Source organism: Nerophis lumbriciformis, linkage group LG02 (assembly GCF_033978685.3).
Source record: "Nerophis lumbriciformis linkage group LG02, RoL_Nlum_v2.1, whole genome shotgun sequence".
Taxonomy (NCBI): Eukaryota; Metazoa; Chordata; class Actinopteri; order Syngnathiformes; family Syngnathidae; genus Nerophis; species Nerophis lumbriciformis.
The window spans coordinates 44,537,916-44,560,461 of NC_084549.2; the positions used below are offsets into that span (position 1 = coordinate 44,537,916).

A 22,546-nucleotide genomic window follows, 5' to 3' on the forward strand; every position below is an offset into this window, starting at 1 on the left:
ATGTGCAGCCCCGCCCCTCCCCTCTCCAATGATCGTCCATTGGTGTTGTTATTGCGAGTCCCTCCTCCCACTCCCACTCCCACTCGGGCGCCTGGGCCCTGCCCATGTTTTTTGTGCGTCGGGTGTCCGTCCACCGCCTGACGTTCAAGTTCGCCGGGAACGTCACGTCCGTGCACTTGAACTTGCACGGGGGTGGGGGAAGGGTGGTGGTAGTGGGGGGAGGGGGGCGGAGGGGGGGGCTTTTGCCATTTTTTTTTTCTTCTTCCATCGCTCTCCCCTCTCTCCTCTCTCTCCATCCTCACACACTCTCTCTCTTTTCTCCGCTCTTCTTTCTCAAAAAAGCCATGAAGGCGATCCCGCGATCCATCTTCGCCTCTTCGCCATATTTGTGATTTTTTTTGTTGTTGTTGTTGTTGATGTCATTTTTCCATCCTTAAAATGATTATTTTTGCTGTTGTCCGTGGATGACGAAGGCACCGGATGAAGACATTCTCTTGTCCCACCGGAGTTTCCGATGCGTAACCCGGGCTCTTCTCCCCGGTGTGATCCGCACTGAGCGCCGCCGCCAGCCACCATGTCTCGCCGCAAGCAAGGCAAACCTCAGCACTTAAGTAAACGGGATTTCTCGCGTAAGTACCCTCAAAAAAAAATAAAATAATAATAATATCCACGGTTTTGCTCTTCGGTCACTTTTCGGGGCGACACCGGGATGTACCGCTCGGACCCGCGGTCAACTAAAGTGTGCCGAAAGTGCGACACGGGGGGGGGGGGGAAAGACAGTAAGTTTGTTCGCCTTGTTGCATAAGAGCCACAAAAAGGACGACATTTGTGTTTCCTTTACGTCCTTTACGTTCTTTACGTCCGGTGCCCTCACGGTCGCTCCGGTCAGAGGAGGCGCGCACACGACGTTCCTCTCACCGGCAAGAGAGCGCGCACTCCCGCGCGTGCTGGACAAATCCTCACTTTGTCACTTTTTCCCCCCCTCTCTCTCTCTCGACTTTTGTTTATTATTCAACTAAAAAATTGGAGCGTTCACATTTCAAATTATATTTTAAAAACCCGTCTCGCCGAGACCTTCAAACCTCGTGCTTTTCCATTTTGTTTTTACTACGAAATGTCAGCATTCATAAACAAGTAAGTAACATTAATTGTGACGCTATTTACATAAAAATCCACCTGAGTTGTAATTTGTCGCCTTTAATGGCCTTTAATGGGCATTAAATTGTAATATATGACGTGGAGGCAAATTAATTTGTTATTGAACTGCAGGGCGAGTTATTACATGTTGTATTTCAACCTCACAAGTAGTAGTAAAAAAAAAAAAAAAAAAAGAATATATTTGCGCATTTTTATGCTTTAGTGTTTGATTATGTTTTGGTTTGTTGACTGCCTGTCGCCCATGCAGCTGTTAGTGTTAAAATGTTGTTGTTTTTTCAGGGGGGGCGGGGGGGGGGGGGGGGGGTGTTGGTGCTGACTGACAGTTACCATGGCGATAAACTGTCGCTAGGCGGCAGAGCATGATCATAGAATGCAGCTCATAGCTTGAACTTGATCACTTTCACTGCCATCCCTCCACATACTCATGGGTGATGTGTGTGGACTGGGGAGGGGGTTCCTTACATGCACCCCCTTCCCCCATGCACCCACCATTGCACATATCACAACAATACATCACTTCATGCACATTTTATGTTTATAGGGTTTAAATGTCAATCAGCAGGTAAACAGTGTGTGATAATAGCTTACAATCATATATATATATATATATATATATATATATATATATATATATATATATATATATATATATATATATATATATATTATGTTTTATATATATAAATATATATGTGTGTATATATATATATATATATATATATATATATATATATATATAGTACAGCTTAAATTGTCCAAAACAAAATAGGTCAAAAATACTATCCATTTTAAGTAATACTATATACATTATATGTTGTTTCAAGGTGTAACCAATGCTTTGGCATCGCATGATACCTTCTTTTATTATGTGGACATAAACATTACTGTTGTCCCTGAAAGTATACATAGAAATGCAATATTTATACAAAAAGTGCTTTATGATCCTCAAACACGCTGCAACAAAAGGTTTTTATTGTGTTAGTATGACATCCTGCCTGTGCGTCTACCGATGCCATCTGAGCCCTTCCTGCCGCTGAGTAACGGGCGTGAGGCTGCTGACCCGAAGTTAAATCACAAATAGTTGAGGGTGGGGGGGACCGTGTGGAGGATGATACCGAGGTGAAAGGGAGTCATGGCGGTGAATTTATCACGTTATCTTCATGTCCCAGTTTGCGCGCACATGTGTGCAGGAGTGCAGCGTTTGACTGATAATTCCTGGAGGGGGTGAAGTCCACATAACATAGAACATACACACACACACACACACACACGCACACACACACGCGCGCGCGCAGGCTTGCATTCCTACACACTCCAACCCATCCCTTCTTTTATCAGACAAAATCTGTACCATTCAACCCAGACGTTGACAATTAAAATCTATTTTTTGAATCCTCAGTAGGTTTTAAGTTGATTAAATTGTGAAATTGGGCGGCGAGTAAAGAAGGTCAAACATGCTCGGCGTCACACTCCTCACCTTCGACTGCGAGATCTTCTGTAAGAAAGGACACTGAATTAGGATTCTTTCATTCTCAACCCCCCCTCCACGCCCTGCCCGCCGCAGGTTGGACAAAAGCCCTCTTAAAAGTCTACGTTTATCCGGCATGGAAGGGGTGAGGAATTGAGTTGAATGACTCATTTTGGGTTCTTGATGTACAAGTCAGTGTAAGACCCTCAACACACACTGAACGTGTTTTTTACACTTTTTCTGTCCAAAATATTCCCTGTGTAATATTCCCATTTCCGCCTTAAAACTATACTTTTGCAAGTTTCCTAAGCATCTGTTTGGTTTTGGTTGTTTTGGTCGCTTCAGTTCACATAAAAGGAAGGAAAGATGTATTGATGTATTTGCTTTCTAATTTCCTTCCTTTTGCTCACTCTTCCTCAATCCTCCCACTCCTATTTCTCTGCCTCCTCATCGCCAGCAGCCGATGCTCGATCCACGGCAGTCGTCTCATCGGAGGAGCTGTCGGAGCGCTGCTCGGAGCACTCGGAGGAGAGCGGCAGTCTCAACGGGCACCGTCCGGGCTCCATCGTAGGCCGGCTCACCCGGCCGGGTCATCACGACCCTCACCTCTCACTGGAGCAGGACCTGCTGACCTGCGGACAGTGCCAGGCCACCTTCCCCCTGTCGGACATCTTGCTCTTCATCGAGCACAAGAGGAAGCGCTGCCACGGGCCGCCCTGTCTGGCCGTGGGCCGAGGGCTGGACAAGCCTCCCTCCCCCTCCCCGGGCCTGGCCCTGACCCCGTCCCCCGCCTTGAGCCACCTGCGCGGTCGGAGGAGGCCTGTGGAAGTTGGCATCCAGGCCACGCTGGCAGACGACGATGACGATCATTTCTCGTCGCCTCGGGGAATCTACCCCAAACAGGAACTCCTCCCAGGTAACCAAAACTGCTTTCACACTTCCCATAATGCACTGCGTTTTGCACATGGTGCCTCGCAATTGGAGAAACAGCTTCTCTGAGGAGTTTGTAGTTTAACTTTGGAGTGTGAATGAGGTTAGGGAACTCAATTCCTTATTGAACACACAACTTTTTGTTCAAACTTAGACTTTTTCAAAAATAGAAGTGCATAAAAGGGTAATGCTTCTCGCTGGGGTTGTACCCCTGTGTGACATTTCTGTACCCTGAAGTCCATTTGTGTACTTCATCAATTAGTAGCAGTTAAAGTAAAATTTCAATAACAGCCCAAAGTGATTCACATTGCAAGGCCCTCTTAAATAGCCTGATAGTGCCAGCATGATGAAAATGAGTTCTTGAACACATAATTAAAGAGAATATAAGCTCAATACACATAGGTCAAATCTTGAAGGATGTTAACAATGATGAATACAAGTTGATGAAATACAAATGAAGGCAATAATCATAGAAAATATCATTATTATTGCTGTTATACATAATGGCTCTCTCTCTCTCTCTCTCTCTCTCTCTCTCTCTCTCTCTCTCTCTCTCTCTCTCTCTCTCTCTCTCTCTCTCTCTCTCTCTCTCTCTCTCTCTCTCTCTCTCTGTCACTCTCTCTCTCTCTCTATATATATATATATATATATGTGTGTATATATGTATATATTTATATATGTGTGTACATATATATGCATATATGTGTGTGTATATATATATATATATATATATATATATATGTGTGTATATATGTATATATTTATATATGTGTGTACATATATATGCATATATGTGTGTGTATATATATATATATATATATATATATATATATACACCTATATAAATATATATATATATATATATATATACATGTGTGTGTGTGTGTGTGTGTGTGTGTGTATTTATATGAAAATGTGTATATGTATGTGTGTATATGTATATATTTATATGTGTGTACATATATATGCGTATATGTGTGTATATATATATAAATATACATATGTGTGTGTGTGTATACATATATACAAGTATATGTGTGTGTATATATATATATATATATATATATATATATATATATATATATATATATATATATACATATATATATATATATACATATATATATATATACATATATATATATATACATATATATATATATATATATATATATATATATATATATATATATATATATATATATATATATATATATATACATACATATAACACACACTACTATTAGTATGTACTATTAAATATTGTCGATGAGCTAAAACATTTTAATGCAGGGTGTATGGCACACGTTTGTCACCTTGTACCCTTTGTGGTCATATAAAATTATACTTTTAGCCTCTTAAAGGTCAACTTTGTACTTTTGAGAGAACATTCTTAAGAAATAGTAGAGAAATGTTCTTGTCTTTTTTACTGAGAGTGTCTAGTTTACATTGGAAAACACAGCATTTATGTTGTTGTGCGATAGCATATGCCGTTCTTTGTGTGTGTGTGTGTTGTAGCGTCACATGACAGGAGGGAGTACTGAACTGTTCTAAAGGGACTACTGTTGTCTAAGAAGACATGTTGAGTCTTGCTTTTGTAAGGATGAAGGTTGGGAGCAACAGCTGGAACAAAGTGCCTATTTCTTGTCTTCCGACTAATGCAGAACTCACAAATCACATTGTGCCCTTTGTGTCAGTTTTTTTGCGCACTTATAAGTGTGTGTATTTATGACATGAGAGTAGTGCGGCCTCTTGCTGAGTTTGGGCGCGCAGAATGTGCGTTCTTTTAATATGTGTGTGTGTGTGTGTGTGTGTGTGTGTGTGTGTGTGTGTGTGTGTGTGTGTGTGTGTGTGTGTGTGTGTGCTCGCCTCTCTCTTATGTGGCCTGAGCAGATGTGTCCGCTTGGTGTGGTTTCCCCTCTTCCATTGCCACATCTTACCCAACTAAATTCAGCCTGTAAGTCCTTTAAACGTCTTCTTCTCCTGCTTTGCACCAAACCTCCAAGGTAAAATAGAAGAATAAGCCTCGCTTTGCATCGCGAATCAATCAAACAACACGGAGAGGAAGGGTCACCTATATAAAGCATCCTAACGCCACTAATTATTTGCTGCGCTGCCATCTTTTCCTCCATGTGCATTTTAATTAGCAGCAGTTTTTAGCGACCGCCTGTCTATTGCAAATGAGCGCGTGCAGAAAGAGAGCGCGTAAAAGACACAATAAAAATACACACATTACCATTTTATCCTTTCCCAGAAATCCTAAGTGCTCCAGTTTGTTTGTGTGGAAAGTCATAAAGCAGTCAAGGTGTGCAAGCTCCACTAAAGAAGAAAATTATTGATAGCCTAAAGCACGTTTCACCTTTGACCTCCTCTGCATCTTGACAAATCTGTCTGCGTGAAAGAGGGTTTCTCTTTTTTTAGGCTTGTGACTATATATGTAATCACACGCACACACTCGCCAGCTCAACTGGGTTATTAGAGACATTTACATCATAATGCAAGCATCTGGGTGCTTCAGTAGCGTTGTGTGTGGGAACGTCTCGGCGCACTCAAACCGCTGAAGAAAACAGGATAACGGGGCGATGTATGCCGTCTGCGTGACGATGCATCGTAGAAAAAACAACAAATCTCAGCCACATGTTTGAAAAAAAAAATAAACGCATCGAGTCTGATGATAAAAGCCAGTATTCCCCTTCCTGCCCCGTTGCTTTCATCCTAATTGACCCCAAACTGTCATGGCGAAGTAAATATGTCACCAAAAAATCCTGCTGCAGCTTCAGCCTTGATTAGCGCCGCCCAACCTTCCTAATGACAAAACAATGAAGAGGGGGGACGCTTAGTGTGTTTTTATTTATTCATGCTGACTTGTTGTGTTCAAGCCGCATCACGACTAATATATTTGATTTCCACTTACAGTAAATGAAGCCAGTCAGACATCAAATGAACTCTAAACACAAATATATCTTCTTTACAAATAGAGCACGTTTTGTGCTCGATTCAGCAGTTATAGAATGTGTCGTCGTCTTAAATCACTGTTGCACGGTCCAAATATTCATCCATTGTGATTTATTGTTTTTGTGTGCAACAGCAGTATCAGCCTAAACATATCTGCAGTAATTCCTGCAAATATGATCTATTCTTGATGCTTAGTTTTATATTTCCATTTTGTTGTCGCATGTTTTTGTTGTCCAGATCCGCCTGCATGATGTGATGGCTCCCTGGCTGCTTGTTGTGAAATGTGTGTATCTGTGGTCCGAGTGCGACAATGATGCTCCAGCTGCAACGCTCCGAAGAGCACAAAGTGCCGGACTCGTGCTTGGCCATCGCTATTTGCATATCAAAGAGCTCCGGCCGTGGAGAGGATGCATTTCTCATGCGTTCGCGTGTACGCGTTTGTGTGTGTGTGTGTGTGTGTGTGTGTGTGTGCGTGCGTGCGTGTGCGTGTTTGTGTGTGTGTGTGTGTGTGTGTGTGCATGTGTGTGTAAGCGTGAGTGTGCATGCACTTGTGTGAAAGAACTGTATAAGCAAATCAGTGATCACTGATGCAAAAAACAGCATACCTCCCCATCACCCCCCGCCCCACACACACATTATGCACCCTCTCTTGTCCATTTATTCTATTAATCCCTGACTGAGATCAAAATTGTGATTATAATCCCTGAGGCGCATTTCATTCAAAAAAAGCATAACTAATGTCTCAAAAGAGAGTTTAGCGTGTGTGTGTGTGTGTGTGTGTGTGTGTGTGTGTGTGTGTGTGTGTGTGTGTGTGTGTGTGTGTGTGTGTGTGTGTGTGTGTGCTCGAATGACCACATCTCTCATCCCGGCACGAGTTTAATTGATTGTAAAAATCTTTGTTTAATAATTTAATAACTTGGATTTTTTTTGTTTGTTTTGTTTAATGGATGCGATTGGCAATTGCGTGTCTCATTACAAGATAAAGAATAAACCCATTCCTCGATGGCCATGTCAGTAACGACGTTTGTTAATGAGCTGAAATGGAGCCAGAAGAAATAACCGTTCATCCTATTGACCGATGATGTTATCGGCCCACAAACTGTGCTACCCTATCAATATTAGCTCATTAGCACAGACATTATTAGTGATGAACTCCAAAATGTACTGAGACCCACTTCAAACTATCAATGGCATCCATTAGCACGGCAATGATGAGTTATTCCCATTCCAAGCCCGCTAATATGATAATTGTGTGTGATGTATTGTTTCCTAATTATCACTTTGTCAATGCTAATTCAACTCACCTTAATACATATTAGTTCATCTCCAAGGCCCACTTATTTTCTTGCTCGATATCAGATCCTCAGTCTCTTGCTTTTTTTTTTTTTTTTTTAATTCATTTTCTTTTTTGACTCATGCATTCATCTCCCCCCTTGTGCTCATGTAAATCCAGCACTGCCGACTGAAACTGCACCCCTTCGCTTGTGACTGGTGTGCATCTCTCACGCCGCGGCGAGCCTACAAAGAGATTTCACACACAGGCTGCCATCACTAATCCATTGTGGACCCTGTTTCGTTCTTTTCCAACGTAAGATTTATTAGTGGACTCAAGCGTAGCCTTTTTCAACTTGAACTTCAGTGTGGCAAGAGACAAACTATTTAAAATGAGTTGTAAATGTAAATATATTTCTGGATGCATGAAATATCAGCTGTTGAATGACAGCAAATACAGTAACTTGCTGGTGTGGCCAACAAATTGCATTGTGGTTTTTAGGCACTGTTCATGTTATTTATTGTAATCCCAGAAATGTGTGGTTTGGGGACGGAAATAATGCAGAAACGTGGGAGACTTTGACCAATATTAACAATAATATTGCAATGCAGAAATTATGCTATCATGTTCTAAACAGTATATTGTTGATGAGAATAAGATGATACGCAGGGGCATCCAAATGTGGGGAGAAAGTGAGTGGGAATGAGGCACTCGAGGTCCCCAAGCAAAGGGGCGGGGGCCTGGGCGTTTGTAAAGTTTGAAAAAAAATTATTTCAACCAAATATGTACGTTAAAAAAAACGTCCTAAATGTTAATATTAAACAATATATAGCCGTGAAATTCCAATAACATGCTTCAGTCAAATTAGGAATGTCTGAGACACCTCCTCATCGAAAATGCAAAATGGTCCGTTCCACCTGGATAGAGTCCAACCTTACTTTAAACACTTCACTCAACACAGACGTCATAACGTCGTCAAAGCTAACCTGTAAGCGTTCACCCACAGCACCGGCATCTTGGAACAAGGATGAGGTGATATATTTATTGTTTTTTTTACCTTTCTTTCATCTGTGGAGAAAAGTTGTATACAAGTTGCATTTTTGCATCTCCTTGCACATAAATGTGGTGCGTTCAAAGACCCTCGATTAAAGTTAGAAACACAGCAGTCATTACTTCTTAGAGACAAGGAGAGACTTAACCCCCAGAAGATGCACTAGTTATAATATAATCATGATAATAATAAATTATCATGATTATTATTAGGATTCATACTATCCGCTGATAATAATCCTATGTGTGTCAGAAAATCTCTACTCTCCACTCTAAAGTAAAGAAATTATTGTTTAAGCGAATAATTTCAGGTTATATGATTATTCATATTCTGGCCACTTTATATTGAATCAGTTGGCACTTTTTAGTAAAAACAACATTTTTATTCTTTAAAAATAATATTTAGGGTGGTTATTTAGATATGTTTTAGATATGTTAATCCCATATTTAAAAAAAGAAAAAGCCTAAATTTGTTTTTTAAATATGATTTTAAAAAGCTTGTTTCAATCATATCCATGCAATCCTGTAAACATATCAGGTATTGATGCAACGACGTTGGGTGACGATGGGAGAGTCTTGTGTCCGGGAGCCCAGATTTTGGTGCTACACCCATGATGATATGTCAAAATATGTTAGTGAACCAAAAAAAAAGTGACATAATACCTGATATTAGACACAGATAAAAAATAGAGCGGTACCTCAACCTACGAGCACATTGCGTTCCATGACCAAGCGTGTAACTCGGATTACTTGTATTTTAAAGCTGCCCTACCGATTGAAATTAATTAAAATCAGTTTACTTCTTGCTTGGTTCTCCCAAAACACCACAATATTAACATGAAACATGCCTGTTAAAAAGATCAATCGAACTTTGAGATAAGATTTTTAGTTTGAAAGCAAGCAATAGTGGTACAGTAGTTTGTATGGAAAACAATACAATATTCACAAATAATACACAGGTAAAATATTTAAAATTTTCAGAACCACCAGCTGCTTCACTAATTTATTAGTGCCCATACTCAATACTTATTGTATTTTAGAGACGTTGGTTTCTTTTTGATGGTTGAATATATCACTCCAGAGCTACAGCGGGAGTTCTCCTTCCCTGAGCCCGCACCACGGTTTTATGGTGCGTGGAGCTCTCGAGAGAAGTGCTGCTTTGAACGCTGGTCGTCTACTTGGTAGAACGGACTTCTCAAGAGTAGGGATGTATACCGGGTACCGGTAGTTTTTGGTACCGCTTTCTAATTGGGTCGGTCCAGGAGGACGTTAAGGTTCTGGACACACTGGAATCACAAAAAGGAAGCAAAACCACACATAAGTTTGTAACAAGAATATTTCCTCCACAAAAGTCCCTCAAAGTCAACAAGCTGCCACTGCTACACATTAAAACCAGCTTTGAATAATAACAAATAAGGAAGCAACACCACAAACGTTGGTACCACAACAATATTTCCCCCTCAAAAGTTTCTTTAAAGTCATGCACGCTGTGTCAGTTAAGAGTGAATGCACTTTACTCATGACCACTGCTATCACGCTTTATCAACAGTCCTTGTAGCGATCCAGTTATCCACAGGGCAATATTAATTCACTCAAAAAAGTGAATAATTGAAGTAATATAATAATCCGTAAAGTTGTTCTAAAGCAAGATCACATCCCCTGACAGGTCTCTTGTCACTGTCTGACATCACTCCAACACGCCTTGCAGAAATGTGTTTCAGTTCCTTCTGTCTCTTGACTCTACAAACTGGACTATTGAGCATTACACTTGCTCACGGGGTCTTTTTTATTCATATAATACACACTACACACACACATACATCAGTAGCTGTCAACACTCAATATGGCCTCCGGTCCGTCTATCAAATACGTCCGTCTGCAATTTAAACAAAAATAACAATTCCTATTGTTACAAGATGCACAGCCACCCAACAATTGTATTGATTTATGTTATATATTTTATGATATATCATGTAAAAGGTCTGTGCTCTGCACATGAATGCCGTACATAAATATTATTTCCAGCTGAGTGTAATTGTAATAAATAGAAACAGTGATGGATGTGTGTGCTCTTCACAAGTTGATGACAACAACTGCATCATTGCACCTTGCACTGCAAACATAGTTGTGTTGTTTAAGACGTAAAAAGCAGATGTTGATAGAAAAAAACAAAACAAAAAACTTCCCTGCTATGAGATGTTACATGATGTTGTGCTAATAAAAATTATGATAAAAAAATGAATTTTTTTCACATCTTTATTTACACCAATTACATATAATAATTGTAATTGTAGTATATTGGTATCAGTATTGATACAATTCTAATGATATACTTACTGTACATGCTGCTCAAGTGCCTCCTTCCAACTGCTTCTCCATCGCACATACTATCAGTAGATTCTCCATATTTCCGTGAAAAAGAGTTGTTGTTTTTTATAGCTGGACCCTCCTGCTTCGATTCTGCCAACTAGCATTGCTAAGCTAGAACTGCCTCGCGTAGTCGGCTGCCCGTTGGTCACGATAGTACTTATTTCTTTAATTCAAAGAATATAATTTGCTTCTTTTTCTCAACCTGTCCTTCACACTCACTTTCACAATTTCTATGGTTGGAGAACAAACATATGTCAATCTGCAGCTATAATATAATGCTGGCGAGGAGACCGGATGACATTTACTACTCCCCCTAGCGGCACGGAGGCTCGTAATGTGAACTATGCTCACAAAGTAATCATAAAAACAAGCCGATACACAGCTTGTATCTCAAGATACTTGTAAGTTGAGGTACCTGTACTTGCTAAAATAAAATGTGAACATGACCGAATTCATCTAATTACACACATTAAAATGCTCAAAATATGTACTGGCCCATTTCAGGCAAATTAATTACATTTTTGTACGAAGTTTTTATTCTAAAATAGCTCTTTTGAGTAGCACACGGAATGTAACAAGAGTGAGTTTTAGCAATGACTTTTAACTACTGTACATGGCATTTATGCTAATAGACACATAAGAGTGATTCAACAAAAAAAATATACAATAATAATGGGGTAATGAGACTGTGCTGAGGGTAGGTGTGGTAAAGTCTTATTACTGTGAAGAGGAAAGACTTACTGTAGTGCTCCTTCCTGAACTGTTGCTGAAGGAGCTGCTCATGGCCTCCTCAGTGTTGTGTGTGGTGTCTGTTGTACATCATCTTTGACAACTTGATGGTGCTCAGTTTATTGCCTTATGATGTTACACTTTTTTTGCTTAACGATTCGGTTCTTTATCGATTCTCTTATCGATTTTCATTTGGATAAAAAAAATAGCAAACAATTTGATTAGCAACAATTATGTTCAGTTTCGGGAAGAAAAAAAACACACGAGTATACAAACACAACAGTGAGGTCTTGAAAGACCACAGCCTTGATGGGGTACCAGAAAAAAATATGTTGTTTTGAAAATAACAATAAAATAAAAATGTTAAGTACAATGTTTAATATTTTTCAAATATAAATGAAAAATATTATTTTTTCAAATGTACAGTGCTGAGCGCTCAAAAGTAACAACTTCGTCAGTCAAAGACAAATACAAGTAAGTCAAGTACGCTGCGCAATTTGTCAACCATCAACTATGAACATGAACCATTATTTTGCTTTTTAGGCATACTTGCCAACCCTCCCGAATTTTCCGAGAGACTCCCGAAATTCAGCGCCTCTCCCGAAAACCTCCCGGGACAAATATTCTCCCGAAAATCTCCCGATTTTCAGCCGTAGCTGGAAGCCACGCCCCCTCCAGCTCCATGCGGACCTGAGTGAGGAAAGCCTTTTTTCATGACGGGAGGACAACAGGGTGACAAGAACTAAATCATACAGACTAGAGATCAATTGTATTATTATGTTTATCTTACCTAAAAATAAATATATTTATTATTAAAAAAACAACAACTAAATACATGTTTACTATATTTTGCTAAAAACATCAAAATTAATTGTATTTTTATTTGTATTTTTTCCTGACTCCTTATTACATCCAGCCATTATACATTAAAATAAACATATTTGAAATAATTTATTCTAAATCATCATAATAATTCATTTAAAATGACCATAATTAAATATTAAAATAATTGCTTGTTTATCAACAACTTTAGCATTTTATTCATTACATTTTGAAGCTCTCAGAAGCCAAGTTATGTTATATTCCTTAATATTTATTTATGCAAGTTTGAAGTATCAATTATCTAAACACAGTTTTGTTTGCATATTTTCAGGATGTAGATATCTATCTATATATATATATATATATATATATATATATATATATATATATATATATATATATATATATATGAAATACTTGACTTGGTGAATTCTAGCTGTCAATATACTCCTCCCCTCTTAACCACGCCCCCAACCACGCCCAACCCCACCCCCAACCACGCCCCCACCTCCCGAAATCGGAGGTCTCAAGGTTGGCAAGTATGTTTTTAGGAAGCATGCGCAATATTTCTGACTAATCACGGTGTCTCCAGCTGTGGAGAACACCTCTCAGACAGGAAGGAGGCGTGCAAACTGTCTCTGAGACTCACCGTAGGCAGTGTTAGTTGGTTAGTTACCGGCAGTATTATCAGCAGACGATGTGCTGACTTTGCCGTCGCTGCTGGTGGCGAGTCACTTCCGTCTCTCAGAAATTGAAACTGCGACATTCATTCAACGTTTTCACATGCTGTGTCTGCTAATGTTTCTGCTGGTCTTTTCTCAATGTCTAATGTCATGCGTGCCCACAGTTATCAATAAGGGAATTGTTACCAAAACTGTCAAAAGATTCCCAGTAATCAAAGCCCCGGGAGCTGGTTCTCAACAAAAAACTGTTTTTGATTCCCATCCCTCGTCAAAGTACTGAAACAAGATTTTAATTCGGTTACAGGGTGCTTTACAGCTAAATGTGGATTTGAAAAATGAAGTTCCTTTACATCCTGTATAGTGAAATGACATCATGAGCTGTTTAAGGTGGATCTAAAGTAAGGTGATGCAGTCGATGGCAGGAAGTAATCTGACCCAGGTGTGGGAATAAAAGCTGTAGACAAAACAGATAGCAGCAACATGGAGTTGGGTTAAATAACAAAAGACCAAAAATGATCACATTGCGTTGCCCCACTCTTTGATTGACAGCTGATCCCTAAGACGACAGGCCGCAGATGGTTGACCACAGCAGACCCCCCACATATAAAACGATGGCAAACAGATCAACATGATCTCCGAGTCGGCACTATTTACCGTGGCATCCCTGGCTTCAGCACTACTCTGCATTGCACTGATGAGGGCGGATTGTTTATTGATCACATTCTTTTGTGTTTATCGAAGCAATTCAGTGTCCACGCAACATTTACTCCTCATGGCAAGAGAGGAAAGCGGCTGTTTTTGGCTCACTTGCTGCTCACTGGGTGTGTTTATTTCTATACAGACGCACACTCAGACTACTCAGGGGTTGCACATGTTACTCTCTTATTATCTTGAAGGCTTCATAAAACTGTTTATACGCTACAAAGTTTATTTATATGTGCCACTGGATTACAGGCCAGTTTTTAACACACACTCGACACACACACATTTATCAACGCCTCCTAAGTATAGTTATTATGACATACACTGATACGTCTGAATACAAGAACACCGAACAAGGAACACAGGAGATCCTTTGGTAGTTTTTGCGTTTATGAGAGAGCGATCATTTACTGACCTATATAAATGATGCACACACACGTCATAACACACACACACACACCCTGTTGTGAGTGAGTGGGTCTAATCTGTTACAGTGTGTCTGCAATCTGCACTTGACATCCTTCTCTCCAGTCAATGAAAAGCGTGTTGATTGCCTTATGGAATAGGATCTATCTTTAAAGTACAATATTGCACTGATTAGGGCTGCAACGATTAATTGATTAGAAAAAAGCTTTGATTTGTATAGTCTGTTCCTTCGATTAATCCTTGAGTGTAACGAATAAAAACTTGTAAAATCCGGACCGCATTGAGTATCCGGAACTTCAAATATGCTAATATATTTTCCGCACAGCCGTTGAAATAGAGCGCACATGAAAGTGGTGGTGTGGGGGTGCCGGGGTCTTTTTTGCAGTGAACAGCGCAGTTTTTCCTTTTTTTTTAAATCTAATACACACATGTTGAAAGTGCTATTTCAGTGTTGATGATTTGCATTTATTTGAAAAAAATGAATGCAAGTTATGGCAAGCAGATTTATTTGTATTTATTTCAACAAACAGCAATGTGAATCTTACAAAAACTCACGATTTGATTCAGATTGTTGGGCTAACGATTTGTTACAGAATCCATTCTCGGTTCACCACGATTCTTGATTTAATCTGATTCCTGCAATTTAATATTTGGAAACAAGTAAACTGGAAATGGCCTGAAAAAAACTGTTAAATATTGATTCATAAACTTAAAAAAGAAAAAAAAAATCGCATCATATGAAAATCGCAAATTAGATTTGAATGGATTTTTTTCAGCACCCTGTCAACTATTTTCTCTAAAATGTTACTCAATTAATCGAAAAAGCTTTTTGATAGATTACTTGATTACTAACATAATCAATCGTTGCAGCCATAGCACTGATGTTCGACCCACATTATAAAATAATTTTATTTTTAGGTTATCAACTTAAAATAGTTTGCATTAAAAATAATTTAAATAGCTGAACACATTTAATATTCCCAATTTTTTGATTTACATGACATTTATTATTTATTTATAATTCATGAATGGGAGTTGAATATTTTGTGTGTAATTCGTACAATCTCACAAGAGCACAATTTATGCAATCTGGCGTGTCAATGCAGCCTTCCACACATATCAACAATATGCATATGATTTAACTTGATAAGACATTAGTAAATTCTTAAAACTGACTGTGCAGAAAATGCACATCTTTAAATCCAAATGTTCACTCCATGACGCATATTAATTGACCTAGTCATTGTCAGACATATACTGTACATAACATGCATAATAATTCACTTAATTATAAGGTTAGGTGGTCACTAACATCTGCTTCATTGTGAAAAAAACATGCTACTCTATATTCACAGTAAAATGTGTCAAAATTATTAACATGGGTTCTTAAAAGTATTTGCAGTTGTACTATAAAAATGCACAAACTGGCACCATGTCACAAACAATGACAAATAACAGTCACAGGAATGCTTTTTTTCTTACACCCATAAACTCCACCCCACACCCCAAAACACATACACGCACGCGCACACACACGCTCACACACACACACACACACACACACACACACACACACACACACACACACACACACACACACACACACACACAAACTGCCACCAGCAGCAGCACTGACTTTTCTAGATAATTTGCGGACGCTCATTTGAATTTTAAGCGCTACTTTAATCTTCAAAGCTCAAATAGCTTTATGAATATGCATGCGATGGGCAGACTTTAGTTCATTACCTAGTTGTAAATTCTAATGACCATTAGTTCCTCACAGTAATTGCCAATTGTTTTGCATTTTTGATTGGCCTATTACCATGCGCATTCGCGGTGCACATCAGCCACGGTTGTCAAAGCCCGCATGTCAGGGGGTGTTTTCATGCTTGTGTACGTGTGCTGTGTGTTTGTGCCTAGGGTGAGATGTGTGTGAGAGAGCGATGGATGTTTTTTTCAGGCTAATATAAATGAAAGTTGCATTATTTTTAATTGTGATGATTTAGAGCACAGCCAGAGATTGGACATATTTAATTTACATGATGTCTCGCCTGTTCCCTCATTACAGCACTTGTCTTACACACACACACACACACACACACACACACACACACACACACACACACACACACACACACACACACACACACACACACACACACACACACACACACACACACAAAATATAGACAACAAACCATCTGGCTGGGTCCTATATGGGTCAGCTGACATTGTAAAATGCTTTCTCAATACCCATCGCCCTCTCTCTCTTTGGCAGCCCATTTATTTTGCACGTCAACGGTCATTTTTCTTCAACATTTAAATATTTTTTTTTTCCTCTGGTTGACTTGCGTTAGGTCCAATTTTTTAATTTGTTAAATTTAATAAAGATGATGCAGTCATTAATGGGAGAAAATTGTGTGTGTGTGTGTGTGTGTGTGTGTGTGTGTGTGTGTGTGTGTGTGTACTTGTATTTCCTCCCTTCTTGAGACATCAACAAGGAAAAGTACCTCCCATATGAGGACAGATGAACAAGTTAGAACCAAAATCATGGTCCCAATATGGAAAAACCATTGCATGTAATAAAGAATGTCTCATTTGCACCCCTGGTTTTGAAATTTATCAAAATTAGGGTGGTCCCAAAAAGGAAGGATTTTTCAAATTGACTGTGTGTCGGTTTTAAAAGTGCTCCCCCTCTGGTCAACATATGAAATAACAAGTGTGTGTAATAAATTGAAGTGCTACCCCTCTGGCCAACATATGTAATAAGTGTGTGTAAGAAATTGAAATGCGCCCCCTTTGGCCAAAATGTATAAAAAAAAAAATTAAAAAAAAAATGTATATAGAGACATAAAGTAAATAATGAAGATTAAAAACAAATTACAAAAAAAAACAAAAACTAAAAGCAGTCTTTTTCTCACAATGTGTCGACATTTTTCTAATAAAATTGGGAACACTTTCTCATATTCTTTCTGTTTCTGTAATATTGCAATATTTTCTCGTAAAATTATTACTTTTTCATGTAAAATTATTACTTTTTTTATGCAAAATGGTGACATTTGTCATATAAAATTCTGACTTTTATCACAATATTGCCATTTTTTGTTGTTCTTGTAAATAGTGAAATTTTTTGAGTAAAATTGTGACTTTTGTCATAATTTTGCCAAGTAAAATTCGGATTATTATTAGAATATCGGCAACATTTTTAAGTTTTCTTTTAAAATTGTGACTTTTGTTGAGTAAAATTACACCTCTTTTTATAAAATTGCCAAAATGTTAAGCTTTTCTTGTAAAATTGCGACTGTTATTGAGTACAATTCCAACTTTTATCATAATATGGCACAAATTTTCAGTTTTTCTTGTAAAATTTTGACTTGCCATCCATCTATCCATTTTCTACCGCTTGAGTAAAATTACGACTTTTATTATAATACTGCCAAAATTTTAAGTTTTTCTTGTGAAATTGTGACCTTTTTTCTTGTGAAATTCCAACTACTTTTTAACAAAAAGCTTTCTTATATGTGCATAGTTTGTATATATTATTAATGTTGTAAATACAAATCTTTAAATGTCTAGAAAGGGTGGTCCTAAAGAGGTAGGCATTTTTCGGAGGTCTCAAGAAGGTAACAAATACAAGAATGTGAGCGTGTGTGTGTGTGTGTGTGTGTGTGTGTGTGTGTGTGTGTGTGTGTGTGTGTGTGTGTGTGTGTATGTGTTGCCAATTATGTACACATTTAGCCATACGTATGCATGGAAACACAGCTTAAGGGTACAATCATAAAAAAAGTAAATGAAATACATCATCATAGAACAATTAAAATCCGAACACAGATTGAAGGTGGCCCCAACAAACATAAATCTTGAGGTTTTACTTCCATAATTCCTTTCTTGCATCATCTTTTTATCCCCACCTTCCTATTCCACATCCTCCAAGTGTTGTGAGGTCCTGATGACAAAAGAACGTGATGCATGAAGTGTGTGAATGTGTGTGTTTACAGTGTGTGTTTTCTTGTTGCCCTTCTTCAACTCACAAATGTTCACACATCCTCATACCTCACATATATACTGTATACACCTGTGGCTGCCTTTCACTTCAAAGTTGATCATATTGAACTGGGTAACTGTATCCACAGTACAGGTGAATTATTAAGCAAATGAGCTTTTTTAGGTAGTCGGATGAACTGATGGACCATTTTCTCACGTGTGTGTGTGTGTGTGTGTGTGTGTGTGTGTGTGTGTGTGTGTGTGTGCGTGTGTGTGTGTGTGTGCGTGCGTGCGTGCGATGCTTGGTCTTAGGCCAAGAGCATGAATAATTGATCCTGTGCCCGCTATCATTTTCTTGATGTAATTGCCCTGTAAGTTATGATGAAATCTTATGGATAATTCATCTCCCCAAAATGGAATGGCTAAAATGTACTTTTTAGCTATTTTTCTCTCTCTTTCCCCTGTGGGCGTTCCTGCACGCATGTGTGTATCATATTAACACATATTTCTACTGTGTGTGGTCCAAATGGGGGAAGATAGCACAAATATGTTGTTAGTGTAAATACAACACACCAACAAAATAAAACGGTTTTATTAGCAAAATATGTTTGTTTTTGCTGGAGTCAAATTTGTTAAATCTCAGCCAAAAATATATATTGTAGGTTAAACCTACCTCATTTTCTACATGTTTATTTTTCGTTAAAATAAAGCTGGCGTTTTAAAATGTTACTCAATTTTAACAGCATGCAGTTGAAAGACAACAAAAAAATCTAATATGTAATAAAAGTACATCATCTCGGACATAATTCTGGTTGAATAAATAATAGAGTGACACCTTCCTTGAACTGTAGTTGCCCTTTGATAAATAGTAACAGAAAGAAACAACTTTTTGTGCATGAGTGTGTGAGTGTGTGTGTGTGTGTGTGTGTGTGTGTGTGTGTGTGTGTGTGTGTGTGTGTGTGTGTGTGTGTGTGTGTGTGTGTGTGTGTGCGCGCGCATTTCATTGTATTTTCACTCCATGCACAGATGTTAGGCAAGTGAGTATTTGAGTATATCATCATTTTTATGCATCATTTCCAACAACCAAGTTGTATAAACTTGGTGCTTATTTGGGATGTAATGATCAACAATTAACTAAATTCCTGACGTTCAGTACATCGTTTCAATCTTAGTTATCGTAGAAATATGATTAGTCAGTAAATAAGTAAACAAACTGGACTCTCAACCTGTTAGTAAAAATGACACTTTAATAGATATTGATCATTTTGAAGTGAAGTTTGTTACCCAGTTGGAAAAACTGAGTCGGTGGTTTGTTTTGTTGCCATCACTTTCCCACAAATTCGGCGTATTGGCTGGTTCGTCTGTGTTGATGGGATCGTCTTGCTCATTCGGTTTGAAGTTGAAATATTCCCACACATTTGACCCTGCAATCCTCTTTTTTCGTCCTAATTTTGTCACTTTGCAAAGCTTCTCACTCGTGACTAGTGAGGCTTTTCTCGGTGCATCCTGTGTGTGCAAGCTCGCGGTCATTGTGAATGACTGACAAGAGGGTTCACTCCGTTCATTTAATTCTGCTATTGAATAAACACGCTCAGGTGCTGAGAGCGGTGCAAAGAGTGAACCCTCGTTTGAAAGCGACATACGAAGAAAACAAAAACACACAAATGATCGAGTTGATTTTTGTTTATCATTCAATTCATTGATTTACTTTTCGATTGATCGGCCTTGGCCTTTTTACATCCCTATTGCCTAACGGATTTGAGCATATCTGTATTTAACGAGGGATGATGTGTCCCAAGGAGATCAACACCCTGTATGAAGGTGTGTAGAATTGTAGCTTGTCTTTGAATGTGCTCATTGTATTGAATAAGAGGTAGAATACAATTGCTTTGTTCTTCAAGCAATGGTACATCTTCCACGAAGATACACATATTTGAATGCAGGACATTCGCCTCCATGTCATGCATGGAAGTAATCTACAGCGTGGTTAGGGCTACCTTCCACTCCTGACCTAAACCCTTCTGAGAACATCTTAAACTGGAGATTTATGGTGACCACAAGCTGTCCAGCATTGCTCTGGACAGTTCCTAGGAGGCTGTGGTTGCTTTTGGACAAACATTTGATCATCAACAGATTAAGAAACGGACTATATGTACCAAGACTCCCCGGATAGAAGACTTTATAATTGTTATTGAAAATAAAGCTGGCTATATTGTTTTTTTTAAGGTGTATTTCTACATTTTCACTTGTTATTTTCACTTTAACAGATGAAGACAACCAAGTGTGATGGGAAATGTATTTGCATAATAACTGTGAACACTAAATGTTGTCCAATAGTTTAGCACACATACAGTAGATATTTTCCCAAGAAAGCCAAAACCTCACTTTTACTTTTTTAATTGTTAGCTTTGAGGTTCATTAACATTTTACGGTATATTGTCGGAGTAGTTCAATAATCAAATGAATCCTCAAAAATATAAGGAGCCTAATAATGGGTGTCTAAATTCAACTTGAAATCAAAGAAGCCTGGCTGGGCAGGGTGTTTACATGTTAAATGTAAATATCTGGTGGTTTAATGGGTGCTTATTTGTCGCTGTCTTGCGGACAATGTGAGAGACTGAGGCCAGTGATCACAGAATGTACTTTCTACAATCAGTGTGCACAGCAATTACTTAAATGACCCAATCCAAACAACCTTCCCTAGTCATGGCGCAGGAAAAACAAAATTCGACCAGCAGAAAAAGTCAACACACATTTCACACATACCACAACCTGCACACTGAACTTTGTGAATATTAACATTTTACGGAATATTGACAGAGTAGTTTAATAATCAAATGAATCCTCAAAAATATAAGTAGCCTAATAATGGGTGTCTAAATTCAACCCGAGGTCCATTTGCTCTTTTTTATTCCTACAGTACATCTTCAGTTTGGTTCCTTTTTCCAATAGAAGACACATGTCCGCTGGAGCACACGCGCGCGCAAACACACACACACACACACACACACACACACACACACACACACACACACACACACACACACACACACACACACACACACACACACACACACACACACACACAGCATATTAGATATTTTTATTGTCTTGAAATGTTTTACGGCAGTCCTTAATACCTCATTAATTCCTGTTTGTTTCATGACTCACTGGAAAGTGTGAGTATGAACGGTCTACTGACAGCCACAGAAACCTACGTGTGTACACACACACATAAACACACACACACATTTATCTTCGCCATACAAAGGAAATGCCGGTAGACAAAGTTAGGTGATGAGAGAACTTGGGGGTTGGAAGTGAGGAAAAAGTCGAAGAAGAGGGAGTGAGGAATGAGGAAGAAAGCGCATAAGGGTAGAGTGCCTCGAGGCCTGGTGTGCCTTGGTGGGGGGTGGGATATGGATAGATGGGATAGGGGTCGTGGGGGAGAGAGAGGGGAGGAGGGAGGGCTGAGCCCTGACGACCGTGTCCATTAACAGATGAACTTGGCCTACCTCCAACTGTTTGATGAGACTAGTTGTGTGTTTTGTGTGTGAATGTTTGTGCATCACCCGCCTTTCCCACACCTTTACTAGGACACACACACAAGCGCTTCATTGTTTGTCATGTGTGTTGTTTTCCGTACTTGCATTAGCACACAAACGTCATCTTTTTTCTCCAACATTGTGATCGTAATTCAAAATTACATTTTTAGACTGTATCCTGTTTTTTTAGTTTTTTTAACGTATTTAATTTTTTAAATATGACCGGCACAATTTCAGATCATTAAATGTACATGTATATAAGCTGAGCTTAATTAAAAGAGACACGACTTTAAATACACAATGTTTTTTTTTTCTTAGCTGCTCCTTACGTTAACCTTGGGGTGTCCAAACTACGGCCCGTGGGACAAAATTGAAGATGCCGGCGGGCACGAGTACAACAAGCAATTTGGCTGGGCAGGGCGTTTACATGTAAATGCAAATATCTGGTGGT

The 22,546-nt window shown here is 38.8% G+C and overlaps 1 protein-coding gene across 2 annotated transcripts in view; it reads left to right on the forward strand.

Moving 5' to 3' along the window:
- Positions 1–238: 238 nt before the first annotated feature.
- bcl11aa (BCL11 transcription factor A a) overlaps positions 239–22,546 on the forward strand; it is a 75,984-nt gene continuing 53,676 nt past the window's right edge. The window contains exons 1-2 of one of the 2 annotated variants that reach the window (XM_061963531.2): positions 239–629; positions 3,084–3,542. In XM_061963531.2, the coding sequence (XP_061819515.2) occupies positions 575–629; positions 3,084–3,542 (514 nt within the window). In that variant the 5' untranslated portion in view covers positions 239–574. The remainder of the gene's footprint in view (positions 630–3,083; positions 3,543–22,546) is intronic. The other variant, XM_061963535.2, reaches the window with a different exon arrangement.